At 40.0% G+C, this 15,867-nt stretch overlaps 1 protein-coding gene across 4 annotated transcripts in view; it reads left to right on the plus strand.

Annotated features, from left to right (window-relative positions):
• CTNNA2 (catenin alpha 2) overlaps window positions 1–15,867 on the plus strand; it is a 953,020-nt gene that overhangs the window by 258,864 nt on the left and 678,289 nt on the right. The window contains exon 7 of one of the 4 annotated variants that reach the window (XM_044379734.1): window positions 2,238–2,277. The exons of the other annotated variants lie outside the window; for them this stretch is intronic. Coding sequence (XP_044235669.1) covers window positions 2,238–2,277 — 40 coding nt within the window. The remainder of the gene's footprint in view (window positions 1–2,237; window positions 2,278–15,867) is intronic. 4 annotated transcript variants of the gene reach the window in all.

Here is a 15,867-nt window from a genome sequence, read left to right on the forward strand (position 1 = left end):
GGGGTCCTAATGGATCCAGTTTATGTAGGGTGAGGTCTGAAATGAGGTCTTAAAAGGTCATGTTCAGCTCAATTGTAGGTCCCATACTATACCAAGGCTCTAGAATTCAACACTGTATTAGTAACTCGTGAAGTGATATCCAGAGCCGAGGGAACTCTGAAATTAGTGGCCTTGTACGCTGTTAATTGTTGTTGTTTTGTTTTTTAATGGTGCAAGAAAAATGTATGTTTATTGTCGATGATAGATACGAAAAAAATATTCATAATATCACCCCTAAAGATAATCATTGTTAGCAATTTCGTATATGTCTTTCTAATGTTTTTACACTTACATAGTGATACATTTGTACACAGAAACACACAGGCATGTTATACCTTGAGTTTTAAAAAATAGACTCATTGTATATGGCATTTTGTAATCTATTTTCTTAATGTATTGTGAATATGTTACCATGTCAATAAACATTCTCTAACCTTAGGTTTACTGGCTGCTTAGCATTTTATTATATAAACATGCAATAATTCATTGAGAAGCAATTCATTTTGAGAGGATTGTTTTTACAGAAAAGTGTTGGGGAAGATAAGGAGGGAAGCCTTTTCATGCTGGCCATATAGAGTATTTTTTAGACCCCAAAAATGACCGAGGAAACAGTGAGCAAGTGGAGAAGCACAGCTTTACAGTTTATGTGCTTTAAAGGGATCCCTGAGAATTTTGTGCCATGAAACTTTTGTATGTGAAGACATTTAAATGCCTCTGAGGTTCTATTTTAAATTATCATAGGTGTATTTTTTCTGTATCTTATTGATTTTTTTTTCTGTATAAATTTGATTTTCATTTGTCAGAGTTTCCCTAAGTTGCTGTATGTAGTACTGCAGAGAGGGGTCCAGGACAACCAGGGAAGGGGTTCAATAGTTGAATTTGATCTACAGTCCCAAAGAAGCCCCTGGAAGCTTCTAAAGGGAGTGCCATCAGAAAGATAACTTTGTCATAGAAATTGTTATGCTGCCAAATTTCTCCCAGATGGGAAGATAGAAGAAAGACCAAGTAGCCGTTACCACTTAATAAGGCTAATTGTTAATTAAACATAAATATTGTTTCTAGTAGCATCTATGCCTTCTCATTTCTCTCTTCTCCGTTACTTTGTAGAAGAGGGTTGAAATTCACTAAAGTCAGTTTGGCTGATTACAGGTGTCTCTACCAGAATGTTTGGCTTAAAATAGAATAGAGGAGCGCCTGGGTGGCTCAGTCGGTTAAGTGTCTGCCTTTGGCTCAGGTCATGATCTCAGGGTCCTGGGATTGGGCCCCATGTTGGGCTCCCTGCTCAGCAGAGAATCTGCTTCTCCCTCTGCCTCCACCTCCCTGCTCATGCTCTGTTTCTGTCTCTCAAATAATGAGTAAAATCTTTAAAAAAAAAAAAAAATAGAAAGTAATGCTTGAAAATACTTGTGGGCCCTTGTTGACCCGGAGTTTCTCATACCTCTCCATAAAAGGCCTCCATTTTAAGAGGATATGTAGAGCTGTCTTAGTGGAAGTGGTAGCTCCATTCAAGAGAAGGATTTCTAATATCTTTGTTCAATGCCTTTGGTGAGAAAGTTTTCCTTCTTTTCCTTATTTGCATGTTTTCTTCTCTTTATGCTCTGTGCCTTCAAATGTGTTCACTGCTCTCACCTCTGTGAATGTTGAGCTTCAGATTCATCTGTGTAAGTATGCTGCTTCTGTAAAACTTTTGCTCCATGAAGAGATAATTCTTAAATTCCTTTCTAGTTGTACTCCCTGCTCAGACATTGAAAAGGTACAATTAGGTTACCAAACCCTTTTTCTGAGGTTTAAAACTGTTCTTCGAATCTACTCTTCCTAAGAAACATGGTTGGGAAGAGAAGTCTTTTGGGTAATGCATTAGACTTGATCTTGGAATTACATTGCAATCCCATTTGCCTACATTGCCAGACAGTTTCACTGTGACTCCCAGAGGTACCCTGGCACTTGTAAAGAGTAACACAATTTTTTTTTTCTTTTTATTTTTTTACCATATTCCTTTTCTAATGGTGTTCCACCAAGTTTGCTGCAGGGGAATCTCCAAAGCCAAGGGAGTGTTAAGGAGGGGTGTGCTGGGCCACACTGGCTCAAGCACCAGTGGTGGGAGAATGTCCAGCTGTGTTGGTGGGACATAACTGCCCAGGGGGAACAATGAGGGGGTGAGAAATTGTGGCATGATCAGATGTCCCACAGAGCATGAGAGTACTCTGAGTGGCTGCAGGAGGAGATTGAGACGGGCAGGTGGTTGATTAGCACAGAGCACAGGTATGGGTAACATCTAGTCCTTACGGGAACGTGGCAGGTCTCCTTGGTCCTAAAGGATCCAGAGTATGGGACAATTATCCTGGTAGGGGAATTAGGCCCTTTGAAAAGTACATCATGTTGTATGCATGTTTGCTGTTATTATCAGCTCATGACATACAATTAAATGACTTACAGGATCCCGGGAGAGATGGGTCTGACTAGATGTGTTTCCTTTGGATCATCAAGGTCAGTTCTTAATGCAGTCCTACATGCCATTTCTTGGCCAGGAAAGGTCTTTCCTACGTGAAACTCTCCCCTGTTCCCCACTATGGATATTTCAGCAGAGTTTACAAGTCTGTGCTTTGTAACCATCTATACACCCAGGTTCCAATCCCAGTTTTGTTCCTTATGTATGACATGAACTTAGGCAAGGTAGATAGACACTGAGCCTCAACTTTGTTGGCTATCAAGTGGTTAATAGAATATACCTATGCAAATATTCAGAGATCAGATAAGACAGTGGCAGCCAGAACGTTCAGTGTCAAAGGAAAGTTATGTTTGCTTTCTTTTTCTCCCCAGTGTTCTTATTTCCCTGTTTTATTAACCTCAAACAAAAACCCTATTCTGTAAAATTCATTGAGGGCTTTTTGGAGATAAGGAGTATAACAGATAAAGGAAAGCATCACTGGGTGTGTCTGGATGGGGGCTGAATGGCTAGAGATACGTTCGGCTTTGTGGTACTGTTTAGGTGAATACTGTGGACAACACTGTTGCCAAGGCTCAGAAACAAATGACAGTCCTTATAAAATGAGCTGATTATTAGAGACCTTGGAGAAAAATGACTAAGACTGGCAGTCCTGGGAAACCAAAGGGTAAACAACAGGAGGACCAGGCCTCTGAGCTGGACAAGGTTGCATGCAGTGCAGCTTGTCTGAGTTAGTAGATGGGGTGCCTGCCTTTTCCTGGTCCTGTAGGCTTCTAAGAGAGAAGGACCAAGGTTCTCCCTTGAACATGGGAGTATCTCTAGTTCCTGCGGATCAGAGAGATGGATTAAAATTCCAAGAGTATAAACATGAGAAAAATTAGTGGTACATCGTACAAATATGGCCCTCTTCTTTAGCTCTAAAATATGATTCTGTGATTCTTGGGTCTTAGAGTTAGAATTTGGACTAGTGATTAGGGGTAAGAAACTTTTGTTAGTGTTTTCATGGAAACTTGATTTGCTTGAAAGAGTTCAAAGTAGTCACCCGGGGCATAAATTTTAGGAGATTGACTGATACCCTGGCAGGCTGAGGGATCTCCTTAGGGCATTTACTTCTTCTGGGAGCTCCTAAATGTTGGCTGCAGTCCACCAATAAACTTATTACCTGGTTTTGAGATATACCCAACCAGCAAAGGCGAAGCCCGCTGCCTGGCAATCTCTTGAGTTGGAAGATTTTGGGAAAAGTTTGCCTTGTCATCAAAATGGGGTTCCCAGGGGTACCTGGATGGCTCAGTCAGTTAAGGGTCTGCCTTCAGCTCAGGTCATGACCCCAAGGACGTGGGATCGAGCCCCACATCAGGCTCTCTGCTCAGCAGGAAACCTGCTATTCCCTCTCCCTCTGCCTGCTGCTTCCCCTGCTTGTGCTCTCTCTCAAATAAATAAATAAAATATTTAAAAAAAAAAATTAGATTCCCAGTATTGGTTCTATAATGAGTTAAGTCTGAGCAGTGAACGTCACAACAACTCTAGATGCTCAGTGTTGACTTCTCTATAGAGGAAAAGAGGTACTAAGCAATCACAACCAATCAATCAATCTCTCTCTCTCTCCCTCCCCCCTCTCTCTCTCCCTCTCCTGTCCTCTCCCCGTCCCTTCCATCTCTAACTTTTCCTTCTCTCCTTTTCTTTCTTCTACCACCTGTGGGCCTGGTAGAATTTTTTAAACTTTCTTTTTAATGCATGGATGGTCTCACAGGAATATAAGGGAGTTATTCAGAGGCAATAAGTGGCAAGAAACAATAAACTAGAGACAGGTCTGCATATTCCTTCTAGTCTAGATGGGTTTTAAATGAGACTGTGTGTCAGGAGAGCAGGAGACAAAGATCTAAGACCCAGCTGGATAGCCAGATTAGGGACCTCAGTATAAAGCCTGGATTCTCAGATGATGACACTATTAGGCCATGATCAAAGAACAGAAAACTTCCCTACAGAGAGAAACAATGGAAATGCATGCTGTCTTGGTCTTTCAAGAGCATTGTAAAAAACAAAAACAAAACAAAACAAAAAAAAAAACAAAAAATCTTTTCACACCACCAAGAATTTATAACCACAATCTCACCATCACTCAGTTTTGGGGTCAGAATCTATATTCTAGGGTGACATAAGGCTTATCTAAAATTTCATTTAAAGGCATTCTGGGTGGTAGGTTGCCAGGTACCTAGCAGAAGCAAATACTAATTCTCTCTAGAGGAACATGCTTTAAGCCCACACGTCAAAGAATTTCTACACATAAAGTTACAGGGAGCAGAAGCTGAGATTCCAGAATCTCTAAAGATAAAATGGAACAAGTCATCATGAGTGAGAGCTGGCAAAAACAACCAATTACAGTTCAGACCTACAAGGGCTAAAGGTTGGCAGTTAATAGATACACATTATAAACTGTCTCTAAAGAAATTGAAGAGAGTTGGAGTTGCAGATATGATGAAGGAACAAGAGACTATCAAAATTGATTGGAAGTCTTAGAAGGCAGGACTGGGAGTTGCATGGTAGAGGAACATCGGCTTATTTGAAAGGGTGTCACAGGAGGGTCTTGGTTGCCACAAGCCTGGGATCACGGGGAAGGAAGAGAGAGGATAATTCAAAATATCTAGAGCAGTGCTGGCAGTAACCTCTTGAACAGAGAAGCTGGTTATCTTTTTAGCAACCCTTTGGTTGGATATCAGTCCCATTATTCACAGTGGACTTGTATAAGGAACAGAAAAGTTCAAATCACAAAGAAAAAAACTATCAAATGAAACAGGAGATGAAAATAACAATCTACCTTACTGGCAAAATTAAGTCCCATACTTAAAATTCTAGCTGGCTTCTCTCCTTATCAAACACATCCCTCTACTGAGTCCTTGAAAGTTGGTTCTGAATCATACAAGGTCAATCAATATGATGAGGAAGAGCAAGTAATGTTGGGAGACAGTGAGAGGCTGTCTTTGATTTAGTCAATGAGCAGAGATTGTTGATGGAGTTGACTACTGAGTCATCAGATTTGGCCATCCTAGTTAAGACAGCCTGGACAGCACAATCCATCAATTGATCTTCTTGGGAGAGCCTTTCTGGTATTTCAAGGAGGATCTCTCAAAACTGTCAGGGAGAGCAGCAGGCTGTACTCCACCACCCAGACCCATGAGCCTGGATAAACCTTTCCTTTGTGTTTTCAAAAGATATGGGAGCCCATAACCCTGGATTTCTTGTTCCCGTATGAGTTGTTCCAAAGATAAGCTCACAAGGGCCTCTTTTCTTGGGTCTAAGACTGCCTCAAGCCCATCCTGCAAAGTTTCTCTTGATCCGTTCAGGAAATTGTTACACTCTGAGCACTGAGCATTTCACTGGTGGTGATGCCTCCCTCTATGTCAAACACCCTGGGTTCTTTGCTGCTTCACGGACTTTGCACATAGCACCCTTCTGACTGGAACATCCTTTCTCAGACTTCTAATGGATGACTCCTTGTCTCAGCTTGGATACATTGCTCTTAATCACATTAGTGTATTTCTGTGAGAGGACCTGCCAGCCTACAAAATGACAGAATCTCTTTGTGTTGCTGCTGTCGCTCCTCCACTGGATTTTAAGCTCCCACGAGAGGAACGCTGTCTTGTTCACAATCCCCAGGATCGCGAGTGTCCGGTTTGCAAGAGTAAATATTTTTGAAATGAATAAATGAATTCTCTTTCATCCTTCTCTAATAATAATGAGGAGGAGGAGGAGGAAGGAAGGAAGGAAGGGAGGGAGGATAGAGAAAGAAAGAAAAAGATAGGTAGCAACAGAACCAATATGTTTTGAGTCTGCCAAGTCCTGTGTTTTGGAGCAAAATGGTTCATGTTTTCTGTCTCCTCTTCTACCTATATCAAACTAAAAGTTAATCAGCTAAAGTTAACTATACTGGGTTTCTTCACGGCTTATTTTAAAGTGCCCAGACATTTCCCAATAGTGAAAGCTATATTTAAGGCCCTGGCAGAGGCCTAAAATGATCCCAGTGACTGTAAGAGACAAAAATGATACAAAGCATGCCACTTGCTTGCTTTTCAATTCAAAGAGTCCCACCAAGCCCCTCACTTTTAATTCTGCCATTTGAAATGTTTCCTCCAGGGTGACCTGTTTGGGCATGAGTCCCTGGTGACCTGTTTGGGCATGCGTGTGAGGGGCTGGGAGGAGCTGGGCCATTTGTAGCTGTACAGAATTCCACAGGCTGGACTGAGGACTTGGGAAAATACTTCACTCATTGCTTCCTGAGAGGCACAAAAGAGTTTGTATATATATAATCTAAGAAAGAGATCAACATAAGAACAGGGTCACAGTTCAGCTCTTGAACCTTACTTAGGTGGTGTCTTCAGAGGCCTAGCCTCAGCCTGTGGAATCGCAGTCTTCCAAAAAGGGGGTCGATAATCTCTTAACTTTAGCAAGTACCCCAAGTGATTTCTATGAGCAGGTGAGCCAGGGAACCCCTGATGTAACAGTGGATCAGATAAGAGTTGATTTAATACAGCATGGGCTTAAAATGGGTTTTCTTTTCTGTGAATGGCAAGAAGTACTTTTTGTAAGAAGGCATAAGTGAATATTGCCTGGGAGGTCTTACTGAGCTACATTTTACTCAGCCTGGACATTGAGGGTTTCAGAGGAGACTTGCGAAGCTGGAGAGCTAATCCCTTCTCTGGATTCCTTACAAATAGACAAGCGGATCTGAACAGTTATCTCACCTGTGAGCTATCAATTAAAGGCCAGCTGTGGTGGGGTTGTTGTTGTTGTTGTTTTTTGTTCTCGAACCTCACCTCCCTCAAATGCACGTCTTCCAACACATCTATTCCGCCATTCGTAGCAAGTCAATTTATGATCCTCGGAAGGACTCTGCTCTCAGCAAGTGTCAGAACTAAAATATCCAGTCGCACAGATGATTCAAAATCCTCTTTCTTAACAGCTTAATTGCTGATTTCAGTTTCTACTAACTCTCCAGGTTGGGCTGCAGCGGACAGATTTGTAGCATCAACCCAGAGCTTTGCCTTTGCCATTGCAATCCTTTGAATTGAACTTTTAGTGTCTTGTGGTGACTATTCTAGGGAACTGTTTGCGAGAGGAAGTAACGTTTCACCTGACTGCTCTTGGGATTCTTATATCGACCTTTGTACCAGAGCCACATACCAGAAAAACACCTAGGCTAGGGCCCTGGCAGGCCAAGTTTTCCAGGAGATTCTCATGCCTCCAGAGCTGTCCCGGCCTTGGAGTAAGCCAGCACTAGGGAATCACCCAACTTATTCAACGTCATTAGACTCAGAGACAGGTACCATGATTTTCCCCTTCCTGAGTTTTCTCAGTAACATTTTCAAAGTATTATTTACCCTCCACATCGCCCACCCCCACCCCCTGCCATGGCCCAGTGAACACCTCTGCAAGCAGGTATTTGCATTTCTTTCCCCTTTTCCTCCTGAGGTGCCTCCAGAACACAACGTCGGCATGTTATAGAAATTTCATCTCAACGGGGAAAAAGAAGACAACATTGGCCTTTTTATTATTCATTCTGCACACTTGGGGTTAGAGGGAATCCCTTAAGTGGCCTGCAGTGTGGTGGCTAATTTCATACTTTTGATCCCTGCCAAAAAAAGACATTAACATCTTTTGGGAGAGGTGTTTTTCTTTGGATCCATGAAATGTTTAGAAATAAAATTCTGTAAATTTCATCTTATCACAGATATTGTTTCTTTTATCAGCTTTGGCCTACTTTTATGCTTCTTATCTCTTCTGTTTGCTCTTTTCCCCTCATCTGTTAGTGTTCCTTCTCCATTTGTAAAACCTATAAAACCAGATCTCTCTTTAAATTTTGTTTTGTTGTTGTTGGTTTGTTGTTGTTGTTGTTTTTAAGGATTCTGAAAGGATCACCATCCATTTCCTAAAGCGCCTGTTTTCTGATTTCAGGCTATTTAGATGAAAACAGAAAGATATTTGCAAAACATCAAATGGTTAAGGACATTTTCAAAGTAACACAAATAGAACAAATTCAGGTCTTCTGGCTTCTTCATTTCCACTCTTTGATTATTTCTATTGCCTCATGATCTCTATTTTAATGGACTGAGAAATAATATCGGATTTTTAATATTCTTTTTCCTCTATTTGAAGTCCTAAACCGTGTATTACTTATCTTTCCCCAAATACTCCTTTAGATCTCTCAGGGTTAGTCATATGGTAGACTCTGGACAATTACTCCTTTAGATCTCTCAGGGTTAGTCATATGGTAGACTCTGGACAATTCTGCTTTTTGCAAGCGTCTGTAGATCCTAGTACAACCCTGCCAAAACCTCAAACAGAAAGCAGACACCAGCTGCCTTGTGGGACAGCCACTAGAATCAGTCGTAGAGGGGCCAAAAGGACCTTTGTTGGCAGGAGTAGGTGTTCATGGAGCAATTAAATCTGATCCCCCGCCCCCAACAATGCAGACCCTTCTGGCTTCAGTCACTAGTTGGAGGCTCTAGACCTTTTAGAAGACAACAGTAGAGGCGGTAACTGTAACAGCCAGCCCTGGTGTGTCAACTGTCCCATAATTTCCCAGGTGTTCAGTGCCATGACTGTGTTCTCACGAAGCCATGCCTATCCAGAGAACTGCCTTTTACTCTTTTCTGAAAATAAGCCTCTAGTTGCCCGCAGCCTGGATTAGGGGAGAGGATCTGGGGTTCTAACTGCTTTTAAATGGAATTTCAAGTAGTCATCTTGTTTTCAAGCTCACCTTTGCCCCCCTTGCCTCCAGAAGAAGACTGGTGCCTCAAGTGCATGCATCTTTGAGGGTTTTGCAGTGTGAATTGGGTTGTTCTGAGATTTCCCCATTGCTGGCCTAGGATTCAGCTTTCTCAGACCTGCTGAATGAGTTAGTACATCTCCCTCTGACATCTAGTTTCAAAATACTGCCATGCTGTTTTCTCCTGTTGTCTTTGTCCTGAAGGATTCATGCCTTTAAAAGAAAATTGCTGTATGGTCCTTTTAGTGGGGTTTCAGAAAAGACGAGTTATAAATTGGTGGGTTAATCTGCCATCTTGAGTCATACTTTTTATTTTAAGTAAGATTACAGGTTCTTTCCGTATCTATGTCCAGGGTCCCTTTCATTTTGCACTGTAACTTGACCAAGGAGATGAATAAAGCTGAGCTGATCAAAACATTTTCAAAGTGAGCTGAGAATTTTCGATAAAAGTGGAAGGGAAGCATAGTCTGTTGGAATAAAGCCTAAAATGGCAGAATCTGTTTGATTGAGGTACTCTTTTGTGTTTCCGTGTCCATACTATTTCTAACAAAAGCATAATGGATACGGTTCCATTTAGATCTTGAAGAAGGTGTGGTTGCGAATACTGATCTTGTTGTTCATGTAGGATAATTACAGAAGCAGAACGTGTATCACATGATAGCCAAAAGTTCTTCAGAAACGGATTATTTTTAAGTCTACTTGATGCTGTCTTCCTCTTAGTTACTGACTGATAACAGTGGTACAGTTGACACCATACTATAATCCATTACCACCGTGTTAAGGGAGAATGGGGATTGATGTTATTATCTCCACCATTTTCTTAGGATTTGGTAATTATTAGTGTCTCTCACAAAATATTGAGAGCCACAAACCTGATTCATTGAAATGTCTTTGTAAATGGAGCATTCTTGTAAATTCCTTTGTTTTCTAAAGGTTACTTTAAGTCAGTGAAGTTTATCTTGTGAATTATTAGCTGCTCTCCCCCTGTGGTGTTATTTTATATCTGACTCTGGCACTTATATTTTTATATCCTTAGAACTTTTATCAGGCATATGACTGTTTTATTTGATTTATAGACAGCCACATTGGTATTTCTATCAATTCATATCGTTATAAAAATTTATACCCAGTTGCCAAAGACAGTGATAAGAAGAGACATGGGATATTTAACATTCCAGACAGCCATTAGGGAAGCTCTTGTGATTTATCCCTAATACACTGTGATTATTAGCATGGCACCTGATTAAATTTTCCTTACAAAATAAGTACATCCACCACATAATTCTCACTAAACCAAAGTCTGTTTGCTGGGAAATCATATGTAGCTTGACATATGTCTATATGTTTAAAGAGTAAGAAAAAAAAAAGCTGGCTTATTAGTTTTGAGACTGCATTTCCTGGAGACCTAGATTCTTTAGGGTCCCCAGTAGTGAGTGAGGTGGACATAGGAACAAGTGTGACTCTCATTCCCTCCCCTCCACCTGCCTTCATATCTACCTCTTCCTTAGCAGCCCTGATGCTAATTGAATTAAATATTTGGTTTTCATATAAAATTCACTTGGAAAAAAACAGATCCTCTTGGCAAGACAGATTCTGAAAATTAATTAGGTACTATATACCCCTAAGACTTTTGTCTGAAGTAACCAGATAGTTGACAGGAAAGTTAATTGTAAGGCATCAATTATTTAGGTGTCTGACCAGTCTGTGATTACTCATAGATCAGAAAATTATGATAATACAGAGAGGCTCAGCTCTTTGCAGATAGGCAGACCTACCCTGAAATATCCAGATGAGTACAAAGGATGAGCTTTTTACTGCATTCTAGCTATAAGTTTGGTTGTATACATCCTACCCAAACAAGTGAGACTGGGTTTGACCACCTATCTGTCTCTGCTCTGAGGTTCCTAGCAGCCCCTGGCCCAACCCGCTGCTCCACGGAGCCTCTCTCATCATTCCCCACAGACTCTATGCCGTGGCCTTCAGGCCAAGAACAGCACGCCGATTACAAGGTGTGATGCCAAGTCTCTTGGCACTCATCATTTTCATTATTTTCTTTAGAAATTGTCATGATTTGCAGTTTTTAGAATAACATAAACATAATATTTGCAGCAGAAATAAGTTAGAATGTTCTAAAATATCTCCATAAAACATTTTATTTTCTTTATAGTGTATCATTTTCTTCCCTGATAGCTGCAGATGAATTGGAGGCCTTTTCCTACACTGTAATGATATATTGAATTATACCAATGCAGTTTAGCAGAACTAATGCTTACTCACTTGCTGGGTAAATCAATCTGTTCATTTTCTGTAACACATAAAGGAAATAATAAACTTGGGGATAATGTCTTAAATTTATATAAAGTTATCACAGTAACAGAAAATACTTGCTGTAGGGCTACTCACTGGTAGGGTGAGGGACATTTTATTTCTTTAAAAATTTAAAAACTAAAATTTAGAATTGAGCATCTAAAACTGGAAAGAATATTAACAATTTATTGAGTATCTGTTATCTTTTAGGAGCTACTTGATACAAGAGTTTAGAGTGTTGGGCAGTAGAACTGGTGACTTACTTTGGAGCTCTTTAGTGTTTTAAGACCATGAGGTCCCTTCCAGCTAACAATAATAATTAGATAGCAAGACAGAAATAGGTAGATAGGTTTGGAGAAGGACAACTGGGTTAAGATCCTGAGGTATTTACGGCAGAGGAGGCACGTGAGCTGTTTGGAAGGTGTGCACAAATAAGAGAAGTCAGAGAAAGGGTACTTTAAGTGTGAGGAATGATATAAAGTAAAATTTGTTGTACAAATGTGTATGGTACCTTCTGACCACTGTAAGTCAGCTTGATTAGATAAAAGGACTTTAAATAGAGGAAAAAAGAGTTTGCAAAGGAAGGTTGACCTTAGATTGCAGACGATGAGAATTCCAAATTGAGAAATGCATGCTTTATTGTGGTAGGCGGTTGTTCACTGATTTCTGTTTGATTTGGGAGTGATACTGGGTCACCTGTGCAGTGTTGGGGAACAGCCACCCTGCCTCCGGCACAGAGTAGCTTCTGAGAGTGTGCACTGGAGATTGGAGGCCTGGAGACACATGAGTGGACTCTTAAGGAAGTCCAGCCAGAAAATGAGAGAGTCTGAACTAGGGAGAAGATGGGGGGGGGGGATGAAAAGGAGAAAAACAGATCCAAGGAGAAGGGCTAGAAGTAACTCGATGGCTACTTTTGTTTTGCTCTTTGTTTTTCGAATTTTTTTGTGTGTTTGTTTTTTGGGTTTTTTGTTTTGTTTTGTTTTGTTTTTTGAGTGAAGAATGGCGGAGGAAACAAAACTGTAGCTTTTATGTTCTTATGAGACATATTTATTGTTCATTTAACTAGCATGTCTCTAAATTGGGGATGATCAAATTCATTGACCGTATTATTCCCTCCACAAAAAACCAAAAACAAAACATTTAACGGTGTTTATAAGTCTGCCAGATACTCAATTTGATCATATGATGTTATTGTGTAAATAAGTGTTTTCTTTTGCTCCTTATTATATTCACACAGCAGACACCATTAGTGTCTTTGATTTAGCATTTACAGCTGCCAAAAGCTCATGGTATCAAGTGTGTTGCAGTCCCTCCGAGTCCCGGCTTTGCATCTCATGCCTTGTGGTCCACTTATAGGCTAGGTTTCTTGGCCAAGGGCTAATCTGGAGAGCAGGCCTGGCAAATGACCCAGTATCTGCCTCTCAGTTGGTCACTCTTGGTGCAACATGTGGGGCATGATTTTCGAAATGTTAGATTAAAAATGAAAAACATAATTTCTTTGGAAAAAAGTGACCTTAAAAAAATATACTTAGCTTTGTCTTGGGGTTATTGAATCAGAATGGGTTATTTAACTTCTTCAGATATATTTTAATTGTACATCTAAAATTGTGTGTTAGAAAAGGATTGTGAGTGTGGGATTTTACAAAGATCTCAGACACACCCCTTAAGAAATTCAGGGATCTCCTCTAAGGATGATGTGGTACTTGGAGTCCTCCTTTTGGTTGTCTCTCCCCAGTAACAGCTGTGGTTTGAATTGTCATGCAGTTGACTTAGGCAAGGTGATATTTCTATTAGTCAACAGTGTTAAGATATTTATTTGGTATCCACTATGAACAAATCACTCTTCTAGATACTGTGAGGATTGCAAAGTTGAATAGAAGAGCCACTGTGTATAACTTCAAGGAAATTATACTTGGTAATGTCCAGAAATACACTATTCATTATCTCTGATTTCAAATAGCTACATTTTGAACATTGTGGTTATTCATGATGTGAGAAATAAAGTATTATGTTGATTAAGATGAATCTGATTCAAATGAAATTTGATACATTATTATCCAAGAAAGGGAGTATTACCTACCACAGGAAAACTGATAGATGGACCCAATTTCCAGTCACCCTGAGGCCAGTTTCATTCAGCTTAGGTGATAGATATGAGCTTCCTGTATATGCAGGCATATTTCATAGGGTCAGCCCCTCAGTATGGTTTGAGATCTCACTGGGAAAAGCTCTTCTTCCCTTGATTTATTATCAAGTGATACAGTCCAACCAGTGCTGAAAGACATCATGGTGGTAGTTAGCACATTCCTGACCTTGGGGTATCTATTGTCTCTTTCATAATAATAACAGACAAAATCATAGAACACATTATTGAAGGGATGACTTATAAGTTCATAGATGAAAAATCTGTAGTTACTACAACCTTACATGGATTTATTGACTACAAGGGTAACCTCATTCTTGTTTTGACAAGGAGATGTGATGGGCGTTGGGAGGCCAGCAAATTCTTTAAAACATTTTCAATGTCCTTCTGGGCATTTTTTGGTATATTAGAAACTGGTTAAATCTTTGAATGACTAGTAAATTGATTCCAGAGAAAAATTTATGGTAGTAATCTTCACAAAGTAAAGAGGTGGTAGAGGCTCAGAACAGTGACACCTGGGGACCCGGGGATGTTTTGATTAGGAAAGATAGTGAGAAGAAGATCGTGGTCTTCAAATATTTGGAGAACTATTCAATGAAAAAGAAATTTATTCTATATGAGTCTGAAAGTGTATGTTAAGATAGCGAAGAAGTATTTAGGCTCAACATAACACAAAAGCTTTTGAGTAGCCAGAGCTTGCCAACAAATTCTGTGGTCTGAAGCACCATGAGCTGCCTCCAAGACTAGTATATTCTTTCACTAGATGGTGCACTGTGCGAGAACACGTGGCCCTTTAGCAGGGACACCGTAACAAGAGATTCAAACGGGAGGCTGACCTTTAAGGTTTCTTCCAACCCTGAAGTTAGCACTTCCTTGATTTTGTGGAAATGCATCTGTGGGACTGAGGTTGGCTCCACCATCATCAAGGCAAAGTATTTGTCCCTTGATTGCCACTTGTCTAGTGTTTCTTATATATGAGACTAGTTTGAAAAATGAGAGGAAACTTTGGGCTCTGAAATAATCAGAATGGAAATGATATTCAGTTCCACATTCCTTATTCATCAGTTCTTGACAGAACAATTTTGCCGCTTATCTAGCATCTGGCTGAGTTAAGGGCTTAGGTAGAAGGAACCTGGCTTAGATTTAGCCAAGAAGAGAATAATTCTTCCTTGCCATGAGAAATAATATGATTGCTAGCCACATCTTCCTTCCCAGGGAAGACTCTCTGGCTTAGTCTTTGCTAACATAACTTTAGCTTCTCCTAGATGTGCCTCTGTTCCTGGAAATAGTAAAGACTACTAGATGTTGGTGCATCTGGAGGAACATGGAACTCTTGACAAATAAGGATTTCATTATTATAAAGCCTTCATGCCTGGACATCTATGTACTTGTTAGTTTGGCCACTACTGTGGACTTTCTAGAGGCCAAAGGGTATTTGACTATTAATCAGTGGTAAAGATTCAGCGCAAGTTTTCTCCAGAGGCTACACTGGCAATTATATTTTCTGGGAATGCCACCAGAAAAAGAATTCGATCCTGTCAAGACCCTCCTTATGTGGGTCATTTGACTTACGAGGATCAACTCTAGTATGATTCTTTTTCAAGCATCCAATCAACTAATACTTTGTTTTTTAAAAAAAAAATATGTATGTCCCATGTTCTCATTGAAGGCCAAACTAGACAGGTCTTTGGAACATCCCTGACCTGTCAGGAATCCCACAGCAGTAAATACCACTTAAAGCAAATTTTAACTCCTGTTTTCTGACAGAGCAGTTAGACCTGGAAATTTGCCTCTGTAGTCCACCTTCGGGTAGTTTGTTATCTACAAAAACAATATATGGTTTTTAAAATTTCTGGTGATTTTGGTCATATATTTTTTTAATTATGAAATTGAGCTGGTAATTTTAATGTCCTGCACCATGCAACCCTTTAGAAGACCTTGTATGTCCCCATCTCACCATAAGTTGTGAAGAATATATTTCTTAATTAGTTTGTGCCAGTGTTCCTCAGAATGTGATCTGAGAACCAGTACTAGTTTATAAATTATTACTAGTTCACAACAAAATAAGTACAAAAATTACCAGAATTACAAACTTATTGTAGCATTTTTACTTTGTCATAACAATTTCATTGAATTGTATAAAAGGTAACCAGTCTGCAAAGGATTGGA

Source organism: Ursus arctos, unplaced genomic scaffold (genome assembly GCF_023065955.2).
Source record: "Ursus arctos isolate Adak ecotype North America unplaced genomic scaffold, UrsArc2.0 scaffold_8, whole genome shotgun sequence".
Lineage (NCBI taxonomy): Eukaryota > Metazoa > Chordata > Mammalia > Carnivora > Ursidae > Ursus > Ursus arctos.